The sequence below is a fragment of the Austrofundulus limnaeus genome, unplaced genomic scaffold (genome assembly GCF_001266775.1).
Source record: "Austrofundulus limnaeus strain Quisiro unplaced genomic scaffold, Austrofundulus_limnaeus-1.0 Scaffold0, whole genome shotgun sequence".
NCBI lineage: Eukaryota > Metazoa > Chordata > Actinopteri > Cyprinodontiformes > Rivulidae > Austrofundulus > Austrofundulus limnaeus.
This window is the reverse complement of record NW_013952402.1, coordinates 5834315-5851860: the sequence shown is the minus strand read 5'-3', so window position 1 is coordinate 5851860 and position 17546 is coordinate 5834315. Positions and strand designations below refer to the sequence as shown.

Below are 17546 nucleotides of genomic sequence, written 5' to 3'. Positions count from 1 at the left end.
TTATTATTATTTTCATCTTCAAGTTGAACAGTTTTACTCTTTTTTTTATAAAGAAAACACAAGAAGCTGCTTCTTTTCCCAGCTTTGAAGATGGTAAATATATTTGAATATTCTTAAATTAGATTTTATTTGAAGTACGCCTAGCCAGCATGGAGCTTTAACTTGTAGTGTTTTGTTTCGGGGTCCAGTCCCAGGTCCCTGCGAGCCGGAGGACCTCATTGACGGGATCATCTTCGCTGCTAATTACCTCGGATGCACTCAGGTGCTGTCGGACAAAAATCCAACCAAGTCGGTCCGAATGTCGCAGGCCCACGAAGCTGTCAGCCACATCAAGGTAGTCCAGAACTTTCTGCTTCATCCAAATGACCCTCATAAGACACACTAGAAGCTCCCGTAAGCTAACAAGTGAGCAGCAGGCCTTCCACTGGGGCCAATTGCACAAAAGTAGGATTAATCCAGGACCCATCCAGGATACTGTCTGGAGGCCACACTCGAACAATTCTTGAACTTATAAACAAGCTTAATTGGTTGCACTGACGTTAAGCCCTGCTCAAACCAAGCCAGGTGTAAATCACCTAGCGTGAATGCAGGTCCACGGTTTGGCTGTTAGACCCTCTAAATGGAGCACAGATACCCTGATCACACACCCCGCATCCCCAGCGGAGCAACAATTAATCAATGACCATTAATTTTTTCATGTGAAGAGATGGAACTCATGATCACTAAAAAGCGAAGCACCACTGCCGTAATTAATCAAAAAGAAAGTCTGCAAATTTTAGCGGATCGATTGAATGCTTAGATAATTTCAAAAGCGTAAACTTGTTGCAAATCCATTTCCAAGTTATTTCAAAATGAACAGTTGATCACTTTGCCTTAAAACGATCAGTGGAAGTTAACCCACAGTAGGAAATGAACCATGGTTATTCATTGCACAAATTATTTTGTATTGTGGGTGGGCGGAGAGGGGCGGGGTCTGATATTTTAATGTAAAGTAAAATGAATGAGGCAGACGTACATAAGAACATTAAATAACTGTATGAAACACTGGTTTCTAATCAAAGTGATTGCTCAGAAACAACAACATCTCAAGCCTCGGTTAGATTCAGAAGACTAGTTACCATGCAAACATATGTTCCTCCTCTTTGGTGTAACCAAATCAAGGATTAATTAACACAAAAATCTCAGCTTAATTCTTGATCCTTTTTTTCCTGCTACGAACCCCTGCTCACCTCTTCCAAATGTGTGTTTTGCTAATGAGCTGAACGTGTGTTCTGCCTCTAAAGCATCACATCAAACACTGCAGATCAAGTCTGATTCAAATATTTATTTTAAAGAGCCAAGATGAAGACTCTCAAATGATGACAGAAGTGGACCTCTTCATCTCAACGAAAGCTGTTAAAGTGCTGAACGCTGACACACAGGTCAGTATTCTTCTGTGTACAGTCAGACACATGTTCATATGAAGGATTTCAGACGATCGGCGCGCCTTCGTTTCTTCTCTTCAGGAGACGATGATGGATAGTGCCTTGCGGACCATCTCCTACATCGCTGACATTGGCAGCGTTGTGGTTCTGATGGCACGGAGACGCGTGTCTCAGGCCTCCTCGGAGGATTTCTCCGAATCGTCCGACTCCAACAGCGAAGGGAAGAGTCAGTACAGGATGATCTGCTACATTTTTGAGTCTGAGGACGTAAGTGTGTCTGCGTTGCGCATTTGTTTTGTCCTAGATGTTGACCCTGTGATCGCTCTTTCACATCATCTGTGATCTCTCTCACTGTCCTGGGTAGTTTTTTCTGCTGAGTAGTTTTCCCCCCTCCTTTCTAACAGGCGCAGCTGATCGCGCAGTCCATTGGTCAGGCTTTCAGTGTGGCCTACAGAGAGTTCCTGCGCGCCAACGGCATCAACCCCACCGACCTGAGCCACAAACAGTACAGCGACATCATCAACTCCCAGGAAATGTACCACGATGACCTCGTTCACTTCTCAAACTCAGAGAACTGCAAAGAGGCAAGCTGAAATTTCCAAGTCCTTTTTTTTTTTGGACCCCCTTTTGGCGCTCGAGTGATCTAAACCCTGCTTGTTGATGTTGTGTTCCAGCTGTATGTGGAGAAGCAGAAAGGCGAGAGCCTCGGTGTGGTGATAGTGGAGTCCGGCTGGGGCTCCATCCTGCCCACCGTCATCCTCGCCAGCATGCTGAACAGCGGCCCCGCGGCTCGCTCCGGCAAACTCAGCATCGGGGACCAGATTATGTCCATCAACGACACAAGTCTGGTGGGGCTGCCGCTGGCTACCTGCCAGGGCATCATCAAGGTATGGAGAACATTGTCACACTTACCGTGTGAAAGAGGACTGTACATCATTTTGTAACACCAACAAAGCTGCAGGAGTTACAGAGAAAAGCTGTTTGTTTGTTTAATGGTAAAACTTGTCTCCAGGGTTTAAAGAATCAGGTGAAGGTAAAGCTGAGCATCGTGAGCTGCCCTCCCGTCACCACCGTCCTCATCAAGCGGCCCGACCTCAAGTTCCAGCTCGGCTTCAGTGTTCAGAACGGCATCGTGAGTAAAGCCTGACCTGAGGGTTGTTTGGTTTTCTGAGAAGGACGCACTGACGCACGCGTGCCGTGTGTTCCAGATCTGCAGTCTGATGCGAGGGGGCATCGCCGAGCGAGGTGGGGTTCGTGTCGGACACCGGATCATCGAGATAAACGGCCAGAGCGTTGTGGCCATGGCGCACGAGAAGATCGTTCAAACCCTGTCAGTCTCAGTGGGCGAGGTAAGAACTCGCACCAACACTTCTACAGGCAGACATTTTGAAAGGTTCTCTGAGTTACAGTGTCTCAACATGTGTCTCAATAAATGCTTATTCAAAAGCTGATAAAAATGCTCAATTAAAAGCTGATAATATCAATTTAAAAGATATTTGCCTGAACACAATCAACCTGTTTTTTTCATTTAGAGTGATTTTTAGGGGTTTAATTTGTTTCACTAAGTACAAATCATCAGTTTTAATGTACTTCTCTTTATCCACAATAATGGATGACATCATATCGTTATGGGAACTTTATTTATTTTAATGGTTAAAAGTAATCATGACAATCTTTTAAATTCCAGCACATTAGTTCTCTCCGGGTACTCCGGCTTCCTCCCACAGACCAAAAACATGACTGTCAGGTTAATTGATAACTCTAAATTGTCCCTAGGTGTGAGTGAGAGAGTGAATGCTTGTTTGTCTCATTTGTCTCTATGTGTGGCCCTGTGATGGACTTGCGACCTGTCCAGGGTGTACCCCGCCCCTCGCACTGTGACTGCTGGATATGGGCACCAGTGACCCACGCGACCCTGAAAAGGAATAAGCGTGTACAGAAAATGGATGGATGGATGGATGTTTGTTTTTTTGTCTGTTAGCAAAAGGCTTAATTAGAGACTGAACACATTTTAAAGAAGCATTCGGAAAATAATAATAAATCCTTTTTCACATTAAAATCCTTCAGTATATTGTAGCTCCACAAGCCCCTCTTTTACCACTTTTCTGAAGTGTGTGCCAGATCAATTCGTTTTGAGGCTGTCTCTTTAAGTCAGAACGTGGCRCTTCAAACCCCGCCCCACTCCGGCTTCCGGAGCGGGGAGTATGATTGTATAGAGATGCAGAAACATTTTAGTTACAAATTAATTGAAGATTAATGTCAACAGTGTCAACCTGAATGAAGATGACCTAATTGAAGTTGGTAAGTCCAGATCTTTTTGGTAATTTTGTTGCAAATACTCAGATATAATAGTTAGAAAACTTAACAGGTTGAATAATGAGACTCAAACAATATATAAAGATATTTACGCAGCACCTGGGTGAGACTAAATTCAAATTTTCTGCACTCCTAGAGGCTGTAAGTACACAACACAATGCACTTAATGGCTAAAAAAGTGGATTATGCATGCCATGTCCCCTTTAACTCAATTTTACAGATATTGAGCTAAAATTTAGTGTGATAGGAGCTGGGACTGATTCTCAAACTTATACTCTGAGTGCTAACTGATTGCGAATGGTCTCATATGAAATTGCGCAAAAGGTTTGACCAAAACAGCTACAAGTCTGTCATTTCTCAACACAAGATGCTTTTCTTATGAAATTCTGGAACAAATGCTGCAGGCGATGTAGGCCAGTAATTTTATAGTGGATTTTTATTTTCAAAACAAGCCAAAAAAACAATAAAAGCACTTTGAGTTTTACACTAATTACTATGTGATTGTTAATTTTTTTGATGTTCTCGGGAGGCCGGAGTGTGTTGTGAGCACAGCTTGCAGCTGATATAATGAGCAGAGGAGAGGCGAGTCAGCCCGTGTGACTGATGCGACGCTGACGACGGATGGCCTCTGAGTCATTTGCAAACAGTATGCCATTTTTACGCAGATCCATTAAACACATTTTGAAATATCACCCCAGCTTTTACTCGATCTGAGCAGAGTAAACTGAGCGTTTTGGTGTTTGTGTAATCACGTCGCTTTGTTTTTACTACGACGTGGCGGTGATTTATCGATGCCGCATCCTCTCCGTGATTAATGCACTTTTGTTTACTGCACTGACTCGGGCTGCAATTAACAAAATGTTCCAGCACATTTTGTTTTATCCAAGGTGGTGTAGTCATTCACAGATTGGATAAGCAGTGAATCACACTAATCTCATGGATGCTTTTTGCTTCATTTTTATTGTTTTATGTTATTTTTCCTTCTGTTCCCTACAGATCTAGATGTCATTGGCAGATGCTGTCCCATTTTTTATTTTATTTTATTTGGTCCTATTTCAATAACATGAAACTAGTAGTGGGAACTGCCCCCCCCCCCTCCTCTCCTCTCCTCTCCTCCCCTCTCCTCTCCTCTCACTGTCATTGAAAAGTGAGAAAGAGAGGAGAAGGGTGAATCAGAGATGTGTTATATATTATGAGAAGAGACTAAATGGAAACAGGGTAACCTCTGAGATCGATACAGAGCATGAAGAAGAGAGCCTCCAGGATGAAGTAAGAATACCAATCATGATCCTCCTTCTCTCTGTTTTACTTTATTTGTTCCCCCCCACTAATGTAACCTTTCTTGTCTTTCTTTGACCTCTTTTTGACAATATTAAAGTCAAAACGTAGAATTAAAGACATAGCATTCCTTAAAAACAAACAAAAAAAAAATCCACCATCATTCATGACAGAATTCAAATCATCAAATGCTGAGAAATGACAAAGTGATTCTTTGTCATATCATGGCACACTCAGAGTATGTGTTGTGAATGACTCTCAGCCACACTAAATTTTAGGTCAATATCTGTAAATTAATAGTAATTTTATTGTTTTATTCTTAGATGAATGAATAGCCATGTTTTTATACAGGATAATTGTAATGCAAATTTTAAGTGAAATTTTAAATTGTCGCAAAAAGAAAAAAAATATATATACATGTTTCTATCTACGGGTTTAGAGTGAATTAACCAGGCTATGCAAATTGTAATTTCGTCAGATATTGATTGTTAGGCATGCTGTAATAAAACAGGAGGGACCACACATCTTGGGACAATGAAGAGAAGTTTTCAGGAATGTGTTTGTCGGTCAAGTTGTAATTGTTCTGTCAAATCAACTAGTATTGACGATGTTACATGTTGTCTGGAGACGTAGAGAAAGAAACGTAGCTCTCATAGGATTATCCGGAAAGAAGCAGACAGAAGTAAAATATATATGTAAATATTCGCTACATCAGAGCTTTTTCGTCAAATGTGTTTCCATTTCCTCTTTTGCGCATTAACTCTTTTTCCGAAAATCCAAGAACTACTTCAAGTGAGCATAAAAACCTTTTTGCGAAATTAAAATCTTTTTTTTTTCGAATTTTGCTGTTACCATCAACCTTTTCTAATGCGAAACGTCAAAATGTGCATAAAATAACACTGATGGAAACACGGCTACTGAATACTAAGAGTTTCATTCAGCTCCATCCAGTGGTTCATGAGATATTTTGCTAACAAGCACAAACAGGCAATAAAATCATGGTTCCGCCTTTAGCTTTCAGCGGCAAAGCAAAGCGACAGMATTGGCTCCGAGTTCCACTGCCTTGCTGTTCCTCTCCAAACTTACAAAAGCAGCAGGGGGACCCAGTAAATTYCCTGGCCGAGCAGATAATGTGGAAATGTTGACAACAGCAAAATTGCGGCGAGTGAGTGATTTAAGGACTACAGCAGCTGACAGAGAGCGCGAGAGGAACGTTTTTTTAGCTTTTTCTCCTGCTCGTCTCCGACAGCAGAAACGAGCCCACTTGCCTGGGAGATCTTGTCAGGGCTTGTGGGCAGTTGTGAATATTTTTAAGCCTGGTTGAATAAAAATGTCACAATTTAAAAAAGTAATAGTTAAATATCTTCAGTTCTGATATAACAAATTGTCTTCGTCTTGAATTTTAAAGCCCCCTCGCATGAGTGATGTGATAGAAAGCAGAAGATGCATCAGCAGATAACCCTCCTAATTTTCTCCTTCTGAAACTCGCCGATGTTTCATCTGACGTCGTTCTCATTCAGCGCTGCTGCAGCTTTAACCTCGGCTAATGGCTTTCATGTCGCCTGCCACATTTCTAAGATTTTGATTATGATGAGTAATTTGACGTGCTCGTTATGAAAGAGAAATTCTTCCTTTGGTGCAATTACCAAACAAACAAACAAAAAACATTAATTCTCTTTAGTGTCAAATAGAGCTTGTTCTCATTATTTCCACAACCGTTTCTCTCATGTCTTTTTTATTTATTTATTTTATCCAATCAAAGAAAGAGCTGCCTCACTGGAACGGTCTCCCCTTAAAATATCAGAGCCATCCCTTGTTGTTAAATGTAATTTTGTCATATTTATGATCTAAAATTGGACACGTGTTCCAGCGTGTTGCCTTTACTGAGCCGGAGTGGATTGAGATCCTTATTTTTAGAGTGTCTCCTGACAGCAGCCGCAGCTAATGACTTTAGCAGTCTGCTGTGTGGATGGCTGCAGTGTCGTTTACAGGAGGGAAGGATTTCCATTTGAATGAGACTTTACTGGACTGGGTTGTGTTTTACGTGCTTTCACACTTAATTATACCCTTCTTGCRCTCGGAATTGGCGCATTTCCCTTTAGACGAAACACAAACATGTTGCAGATGTATTTAGATGCTCTAGTCAAACGTTTTGGTTTATAGACCAAAAGTGGTTTTAATTTTAAACACTTTTTTTAAAATCTCCACCCAACTTCAGCTTCAATACGCTGTACCTTAGAATAAAAAGTCACAACTCTTCTTTTTGTTGATTAATTTATAAAACGTGTGTAAACGCCTGCATCTGCATGCATATGTTCATTTCTGCCTGTTAGCATAATATTTGTTGCCGTGTGTTTACGGAGAATTTAAAGCATCTGAAGCCAGTTTTTTTTCCCTCTGACGAGTTTTAGTGGAAATCTAATTAATGAAGACGCAGCTGTTGCATAGAGAGAGATGTAACTTTCATCATGGTTCACAATAAATCTTGTATTTGTTTCACGTTTGTTTCTCTGTGATGGATTTCCAAATGCATTACTGGCAACTTGAAAGCCGCTGCGAGTTGATTTTCATACTGTTGTGAGTCGAGAACAAAGACTGCCTGCAGGTCAGGAAATCAGTACAATTAAATGAAACAAGATGTCTCCCTAACCCTTTCAAACCGAAAGTTTTGTTTAAAAAAATGTACCTCCGTTTTTATTTTTTTATTTTTGGAGGGGGGTGGGGTTTTGGGGGTTGTGGAAGACATAAGCCTGAGCAAATTTGAAGAAGAAAATGAGCATAAAATACAATTGTTAAATTAAACATTTAGCTTTTATTTTGAAATGCTAACTTTGCCTCCATGTTCATCAGGTCTTAAAATAGCCCCGTGAGGCTTGTGTTGCATTAATTTTAAAGGGCTTGGGAAAGAAACAAAGAAATGACTGTGCTGTAGTTTTGTTTCACTGAAGGTTTCAGCTGTTTTTGATCATTTATTAAATTCTGGTCTAGATCCAAGTTTACTTTTAATTCCCTAACATTATCATCTTTCTCCTAAAGCAGTAAAGAAGAAAGAAACACTTGTGCTTTATGACTTTTTACTAAAAGTTGGAAGACTTTTTATCATGTTTTACACTACGACGAGAGATTTACCAGCTCAAACAAAACAAATCCCCGTTAAACAAGCTTTAAAATAATATCTTTACTGTATTCATAGAACACCTGCGAGTAGAGTCGGGCTTCTTTCACCAGTTTGTGGAAGGTTAGTAAAATCATCCTGATATGATCATCTCAAGATTCATTCATGCCTTTTGTCACATCCTTAATGTAGAGTCATCTTTAAAGTTCTGCTTTGAGACGAGTACTTCAGGTGAACTAATATTATTCATATTTAAATACATCATCTGACTGCTTTAAAAACCCTTGTACTGTTTCAGATGAGCTTCTCAGGATGTGGTGAATTAGGAAGGATTCACACTGATGAGGACTAGTTGTACAAAAAAAACAAGGATTTTAATGACAAAAATAAAAATTGACAGGGCAGCAACCTAAATATCAAAGAGAAGTAAACAAGGAAACAGACAGGGTGGTGGACAAGCTGGGAGGAATGAGAACGAGTTGGTCTGATTAGTAAATGAGGAACAAGTGAGACAAAAGGAGCAGGACTCACTGAAGCAGTGGTCACCAGTCCTGGACCTTGATGGCCTCTATCCTGAATGTTTTATGTTTCTCTGCTTTGACACACTTGATCTGAGTGACTGAGGGATTAACAGGCTTCTGCTTGAAGGCTTCTAAAGAACAAGATTTACAACAGTTATTAAAGTCAGTGTGATTTCAACTTCCATATTTTTTTTGTGGGGGAGAACAGCTTGGTTCTTCTTTGTTTTTACGTTTTATATTCTTCTTTTGTATTCAGGTCATCCTAAACAGTCCTAAACAGGTGAATATAAATTATTTGGAAGAGGTCTGTAACAGCTGGTAAATGAATGTGGGATTGTGTCCAAGATATGTCAAATGAAGGGGTTCGATCTCATGCATTTAAAACAATCATCAAACAGAGCTGTACAAAAAAAGGAGTTCAATTCGAGCATTAGGTGTTAAATGGCCCTGTTATTTATCGTGCATGTTCTTTGCTTTGTAACATTGTGTTTCTGTAATAAGAAGAGCAAGCCCAGGCTGAAATAGCACTGATGAAAACACGATGACGCCACCGGGGTAATTATTTTGACAGGAACAGTACAGCGAGTTATTTTGAAGGGTAAAATAGCAGAAGTGACTCATTAGGTGCAATGCATTTAATCGGCGCATGTGTTGTGTTCAGCGGTTGCTATTCTTTCTCAGTTTACAGTGAGCTGCAGTGTGTTAGCGTTTATTGAGCACTGCGCCGACTGAACGGCTCTCACGTCAGCTGTCCTGTAGAGCAGTTATGACCCTGACGCTGTTGTGTTTTACGAGGTCAGGAGCTTTACAGCCTGTTCTGAAAATAATCTGCCACACTACAGCAGTTTGATCAACACGCGACACCGCCGCTTAACAAGACAAAGAGAAGAACAATAAAATTAAAGGCTCTGCGTTCCTTGGAGAAATGCATCTCACCCTTTAACTTTTAAAGGCAGGGATTTTGTCATCTCCTGTTGACAATAATGCAAATTTGTCACTCCAATTAGTGTGTTGTTTTGAATGACTCTCAGCTACTACCTCATCAGATTTTAGGAGAAAGTGGTCTCTGCAGTCTGTAAGGTTGGATTGGATGATTGCTGGGCAGTTAGGGGAAGTGTTTTTAATCTGAAATTAAATTTTAGTCATAACAGGAAGTTGCTAGCTGCACCAAATTAGAAGTCAGAAATTATGTTTGCATGTTCACAGTAGTTTTTATTTGAGAAGTTATATTTTAAGCTATAATAGTCAATGAATTATATTTACATGTTCATAATAATTTGACTATTACCATTACTTCCTCTTTTAACTTGCTCCACAAAACAAGTCAATCCGATCAGTCACGGTTTTCTTAAACTCCGCTCCCCAATAACCTCTACCTGTATTTCAAACTCTGCTAATCGCGCCTAGGACAAACACCAAGACACTTCCTCCATGTACTGCAGAAACCCCTACTTGAATTTTAGCCTAATATCTGTAAAATTGACAGTTATAGTCATTTTTGTCTTGTCTAGTATAAATTGGCTGTGGCAGCCATCTTTGATTTATTTGTTTATGAATCTAATGATTACTTTCTGAGAGTTTGATTATTTTTTTTTTTAATATTTCATGTAATATTCTGGAAACAGACAGACACACACAGTCAACAGCATTATCACCCTTCACCTTTCCAGTGGTGGTCTCTTGAGTGGGGGAAACAGATTTTGTAGCGCTCTTCGATGAGACAGCCACGACTCCGATTGGAAGGCTTATTCTCAGATAAGGACCTCTTTTATTTTGAAAGGTTGGGCTGGAAGAACAAAAGGAATTTTTCAAGTGTACATACACTGACACACACACACACACACCGACGTGCATACTTTACAACGCCTTTGTACAGTTATTAATGCCCTACGGCGCTCTCTCCAAATTGAATCTAATCAAGTGAAATGCTGTGAGGGTCCTCGGGAGAAAGAGCAGGTCTGACGGTGACCGCTCACAATAAAATCCGTGACATTTGGAAACAAAGCCTGCTTCATACCTCTGAGCTGTAATTGCGTATGACAAATGCCGCAATCTTGGATAAATGTGTCTCTGCAGTGCGAGATGGGTGATTGTAAGGAAACGTGCGGCGATGCATCTATGGGCTTTGTGGCTTAAGGTGTCTGCGCATTTTGCGTGTGTTTGTGTGTGCGCGTTTGTGCGCTGGTTGAATGGTTTTAATCATTCTTTTGAAGTGTTTTTTTTCGTATCGGAGCACAGTGGAACTAATTACACTAATTGTTGGGAATGCAGCTGCTGTAAATATGCTATGAATGGCATCCCTCCTGTCCCTCCTGCTGCACATTTCAGTGGATTTTTTGAGCCTCCAGCCTTGTGAAAAAACAACCAAAAAATAGGAGTGGAGGCAAAAAAAAATATCTATTTTTAAATTTTAAATGGCCCAACATTCCAAGTAAAAGCAAAGACTTGATGGTTAGCCACTCCTTGAAATATTAACTTACCAGGAGAAATACTTATGAATGTCATGTCCAAGAGCTTTGTAAAAGCAGACAGGATGGTGAATAATTCATGTAAAATTGTGTTTCAGACTGCTTGACTCTGCTTCATCAACTGTTGAACCATGTAGTCGGCTTTGTAGGCTAACAAAATATCACCACTTTCAAATTGAACACGTATTAAAAATGTGAATTTGATGCAACACTCTCCAGATGAGAAATATTTAGGGACAGAATGCTTAAACACATACCACAGCTATCGGCAGTTTGCAGATAAAGGACAACGGTTTGGATCGAGAAGCTACCCTTGTTTCCATTTTTAGTCTGCTTGTAGTCCAAGTAGTGCTAAATGATTGTGTTTGAGTTGCAGCTAAACAGCACACACTGTAAAAAATGAAATGTTGGATTTACTTAACCATGTTATGTTACCTGGTTGCACTTAACTGAGTTGAGTAAATTCAAAGCAATATACCAGTTTTTTAGCCAAAGAACATGAGTATGTTGCTTTGAATTTACTCAACTCAGTTAAGTGGAACCAGGTAACATAACATGGTTAAGTAAATCCAACATTTCATTTTTAGAGTGCAAATGGAGAAGATTAGAGGCACAAGGCATGCCCCAAACTACACCCAAATAATTGTTGGCTATTGTCTGGTACATATTTCACTCTGGATTTGATTTTTCAAACATGTCTGCTGCCATTTGCACATTTAGTTTCTATTATTTAAGCTTTTATTGACATATTTTTTTGGCTCATTGGTTCATGAAAAATCCCAACTGTTTGTGCATATTTATGATCCAGTTATGTTTCTTGTGAAGTTGGATCATTTTTTAAATTATTTTTTATTATTTTTCATTTTTTATTTTTTAAGATTTAGTTCTGTTTTTATCGGACCAGGCAAGGTTTTCCAACATAAACACTCCTTATTACACATTTTCAGGATGACTTTTTCACGTTTGTAAACCGAACATGCATCACTTAAATATTTCTTGATGGATAGAAATATTTATTTGCATGTAAATATTTTTAAACAGTATATCTGCATCGTAGGTGATTTGTTTTGACCTTTAACCTAAAAATCCAATTTTCTGTTATGTWGAGAAAAGGTCACAAACACGTAAAACTAAAAAAAATTTTATGTGTTTCTGACAGATTGTGGTGACTTAAGTGTTTTGTAGCAACGTGTGGTATCTCTCCGTCACCCCTGCCATGTATTCAGATCGTTTTTATCTTATTTATTTTACTCTGGACTAATAAACTCTCAGCAGAAAACCTTCAGCTTCGTGGTATTTTTATTACACAGGGAAGGCGGACCACCACTGTGGCTCCAAGCCTAAATATCTAAACAAGTATTTGATGGAGTGCTCACAAATGTTACACATACGATTACTCTTCTCAGAATAAATTGGAAAAAACCTTCATCTTTATGTCTCATGACCAAATWACTGGAAAATTGAATTCAGGGGGGGAAAAAAGCCCCGTCAGCTTCAGCTGCTCTTTAGATTTGGCCTTTTTAGGACATTTCAGAACCAGTTAGCCAAATTTAGTTCTGTCCTTGTGACATGCTGTTAGTGTAACGTTAACAGTTTGATTGTCTATCAGCTCATTCTCTTTGCTTTTACGAGAGTTTATCGTATTGGTTCAGTGTGTACTTCCTGTCCTGACTTTCTCCAAACAAAGACAAACGTTTCTTTGCCAACAAGTTGTTTCACGTGAAAATTTATGAGTCAAATAAACACACCGTCAGCGGAGTAAAATATAACAGAGGCACGATTTCACTACAACTGAAACAAAACTGCGTTGACAACAAAGCAAGATGAATAGTGAAGGTATATATTTTTTAAAATTTTGCATCTGTAAGCGTGTTTGCACCCACCCATTCCCATCTGCCTCGTCTCAACTGCTCTGACAATTTCCCACCGTGAGTTAGCCCATTCCAAAGCTAGTCAAGCAAAATACCATCTCTCTCTGAGCCGTTTTCACATTCCTGCTGTCACCGAGAGAGCAACGCAGGTCATGCATTTCAAACACACAGCTTAACAACGTAATACATTTTTTACAGCATGTATAAAAGAGTGTCCTGTCAGTTGATGTATTATTGCTACAAGGAAAGGATGTGAAACTATTTAAAGTTGCAATGAAACAGCAGTGTGAGAGCGTCTCACTTCCTTAATGTGATGCATTTCTTCCAAATAGGTACATTAAAAAAAACAAGATACTAAAACAGATTAATGATGGTTTTTATAGCAGAGGCAGAAATCTAACTGGTGCCGGTTGTAGATCAAAACAGCGAACACGCAGAGCCCTGAAGGAAAAACTGAAAGGGGTTTTCTTTTCTCAGATTGATCATAAATCTGCCAGAACTGACTAAAAGTCACAATTGTTATATTCATAGCAGCTCGTATTGGCAGCACATTGGTAGTAGATGTGCTGGTAAGTATCAGTAGCCAAATAATGATCTGTAAGAGAGGCTGAAGTCATAAAACCTGGAGAGAGATGGAGGAATAAATGTGTCCTGTAAAATTAAGTGTCCATCTCTACAAATCTTACAGGAGCACTTGGGGTGAAAAAAAAAAACAAAAACAAAACATGTTTCTTGTTTCCCCTCACACCTTCCCAATTCAATAAATTGAAATTTCTTCCTGATTGCCTAATTTTTTGTGTGTGTGTGTGTGTGTGTGTGTGTGTGTGTTTCAGGCCAAGAGGAGGACGGACGGAAGGTTTTGGTCCTCAGTTACCCGCAGTACTGCCGCTACCGCTCGGTTCTGGCCCGGCTCCGGGAGCAGCCGTCCTCGCTGCTCATCGACCACACGGTGCTGGCGCTGGGCGGCATCGCTGCGTTGGGTGGCAGCTCGAGGATCCTGTACTGCCGTGACACCTTCGAGCACCCCACCCTGCTGCAGAATGAGAGCATCTGTGACGAGTTCGGTGAGTTTTGGCTGCGGGGGAAATGTTTTTTTTTTCTTTCTTTACCCGTGACAACTTCTGTCACAGCTGTTACAGAAGTTGTTTACAGTGTTTGAAGGGTTGCCTTTTGAAACATCCAAATTGTTATTTTTTCTTCCTGATCTGCTAACATTCTTAATATATCATCTCAAACTCCGACACATGGTTACACAGATGTTTAAGTCTGCTTTAAGKGAAAAATATATGTTTGGTTTAAGAATTTAAACATCCAAAAACGTAATTAAAGTTAAAACTCCAAAGGTTGGTTTCTAAATAACTCTTAAAACCACCTAATTTATTTCTGACTGGGTACTTTTCTGCCAGTCTAGTTTTCTGTGAAGGAAGTGCTCTAAATAATTGCATCACTTGAGTCACTGTGGTTACACGTTCAAATTTAATAAATGCACATGTGGGGGTGTAAGGGTGGGAAAAACTGAGCTCATCGAGTCTTTGTAGTTGTTTTTCTTTTTTTAATCTCAAAGCAAAGCTGCCTTAGCTGTGGCTAAGGTTGCTGTGGTGAAACTACTGTAAACATGTTAGATCGTTATCGATATTCTTTTCTAATCATCAGCTCTTTTTTTGACAATAGCACTCATAATAGTAAAAGGTATAAAAAACAGTAATAAACATCTGACACAGAGCTAAAAGACAATATCATGTGTGAAGCTGGAAGTCTAAAATGACTTGAACAAGGAGCTGTAAATGACTCTAATCAATAAATCATTCAGGCTGGGCGTGAGCGTGAGTAAGTTGTGAAAATAAAATGTAAAACGTAATAAAGCKACAGCTTGAGGTGGAATATATAAAAAAGTTAACAATCGTGTAAAGTACAAGTGTTAAATCTGATAAAAATCATCAGGAAGTGAGATTACAGTACATGAATAGCTGCTTGTATCACAGCCAACGTGATCAAGTGCATTGTGGGAAATGTAGGCACTGGGATTTAGCAAGGAATGAAACTATTTCAGCTTTATTCATTTTGACCCTTCTATTTGCCAGTATTGTAGTTTTTATTGAAAAGGTAAACTAGTTTTTTAGGTCAAGAGGGAAACAGTTTATCTTTTTAGGAAATTTGTCTTGAAATTTGAAAATAAGCCAAATAATTAAAGATGTTTCATTGTCACTTTAAAAGAGAAAATACTGTCTGTACCATTCTGTCCTGGCTCTGGGTTAGTTTTTAATAAAATCCTCAGGTTTATGACTGCGTTATTTAAATTCATACAGCAGCTCTGTGCTACATTCTGCATGGATCTTAGTGGTGAGGATGGATTTGTGTGTTCAGCTCTTACACCATTTAATGAATTCTATTTGTCCCATTTGTAAAATAAATTAAGCCCTAACACGCTTTTGATCTTTTGTGTTTCCTGATAATTAAAACCTGAAAACATTTAGTCCAGTTCATGTTTTGGTTTTCAGTTGAAATTCTGATTATCTTTGACTTTCTGTTTACGGTTCGCAGTAACTGCTGTTGAAATACTTATCAGTCACACCTTTGAAAAGGATTTTGTGGTTCCAGTGAAGAGTTGCGAAATTGCTGGAACATGTTTTATCTGCAATTCCTCGTGCCTTCCATACCTCTCCTATTTTCTTTCTTTTCCTTTTTTTTTGTGTGTTAAAGCCAGATCTAAAACAAAATAATTATGTGATTCATCTATCTGTATCTTTTCCTCTGCTTGGTATCTCAGCAGGCTCTTGTTACAGAATCTGTGTGACATTTGCTATAATGGCTCCTCTGGTCAAAAGTCATTGTTTTTCTTTTCCTGTAAATTTGCCAGGAGGTAATTGCATTTTAAGAGAGCAGCAGAGGTGAGACCAGAAGGGAAAACGGTTTTAGGCATAAGGAAAAAAACAAAGAAAAAAAAAGCAGTTATGAATAGCAACGCCAACATCCTGTGGCTGCTGTTGCTCATTCGCTTGGCTCAATGATGCCATTCCTCTGTGAGTCACATTTAAGCTAAAGGTTTATTTTCATAGCTGAAGGGAATTCTGCTTCTTTTTTTCCTTCTTTCTAAGCCAGCCAGATTTCTAATGTTCCTCATATGAAGGTTTGCTCAGTTTGAAGCAGACTTTTATTTCTGCCAGAATTGCTGCTCGGAGACTTGATTGTGATTTGTTTCAAAACAGCAGAGCTAAGTAATTTACATCACTCTGGCAGGTGAATAAGGCCTCCAGGGCGTCTTACTTACTTACTTACAGGCACAAACACACACGTGAACGTTTGCACACTCAGACACAGCTGCTGAGTAAAGTCATCCTGCTGTTTACAGGCTGGATGCAGAAACATATTAAATCCACCTTTATTAGGATAAATACCACCACTGTGGACACATCAGAAGCAACGCTGCACATGTGTGAAATGTTAATGAGTTTAAAAACGGATTCTGACCTTTTTGGATTCAGACAAATTTGGATGCTGTAAAAGCCGTTCATCTTCTCCGGGCTAAATTATAAAACTGTGTCAAGTTACCTCAGGGGGTGCAGAGGAGAAGGCTCAAACACGAGTATCAGAGAGCTCAGTTTACCATAAAGTGGAAAATATATATAAAGTGAAATTAGGGCTGCACGATGTTGGAAAAAAACTGACTTTGCGGGTTTTTTTCTAACCCTGCAATATGAAAAACAGGAGTTTTCAACTGATGATGCTGCCATCTTGTTGACGATAAACCTGCACCGATCTTACCTCTTTTTTTTGTCTGTTTTTGAGTTATTCCTATCTTTTATTGTTTGTTTTTATTGGGGTGCAACCCGAGTAAATCCTATGGGATAAATCTTGTGCCAGCAGGAATTGAATTTGAATTGCTCAGATTGAATCTCAGTCAGCAGCAGCATCTGATCAATATGTGATCCGTGATGTGATGTAAATGTAACRTTTTCTACATATAGCTAAAATTAATCACTGCAATAAAATAACTTTGTTTTTGTCACTTTTACAGTGGATTGCATCAACTCTGTTACATATAGAAGGGAAACTTCAGCAAAGTGAAACGTAAATCTGTGGATCTGTGTTTGATTACTCTGACTGGTTTTCTCAAGGACCAGGATGTGACACAAAAATCTGAATTATGGAACTGAAAGTGAAAGTGGTCAAATTGAATTTTTAATAGACCAAAATACAGTTTCAAAACAAATTAATTTAGATACAAAACTTTAAATTCAGTTTCAAATCATTAAATTCAGTTTCAATTTAGTGAAATTTATTTTCAAATCAATGCATTCAGTTTGAAATTATGCACATACAGATTCAGTCTGAGTTATTCAAATTCAATTCCTGCTGGCACATGATTTATCCCATACATTTCCTTCTATCGTACAAATGTGAATTGTAAAGCCTGACGTGTTGCCTCTGTGTCCATCTTAGTTTCTGTTTATGTCACGTTTTAATATTACCCGTATTTTACCTCTTTTCCTCCTATTCTCTGCAAATTTTGCTCACTTTCGTCGAGATCCTCCTCTTCTTCCACAGCTCGAGAA

General features: G+C 39.2%; 2 protein-coding genes across 2 annotated transcripts in view; both read left to right on the top strand.

The window, feature by feature from the left end:
* arid5b (AT-rich interaction domain 5B) overlaps positions 1 to 17546 on the top strand; it is a 98677-nt gene that overhangs the window by 31930 nt on the left and 49201 nt on the right. The window contains exon 4 of the mRNA XM_014031527.1: positions 13827 to 14057. Coding sequence (XP_013886981.1) covers positions 13827 to 14057 — 231 coding nt within the window. The remainder of the gene's footprint in view (positions 1 to 13826; positions 14058 to 17546) is intronic.
* LOC106534833 (amyloid beta A4 precursor protein-binding family A member 2) lies at positions 54 to 3121 on the top strand (the record flags this gene model as incomplete). The annotated part of the gene is given in 8 exon segments (XM_014031636.1): positions 54 to 93; positions 189 to 334; positions 1335 to 1421; positions 1506 to 1691; positions 1829 to 2008; positions 2099 to 2311; positions 2437 to 2556; positions 2633 to 3121. Coding segments are annotated over 8 exon segments (1215 nt in total), but the record flags the coding sequence as incomplete, so codon positions are not given.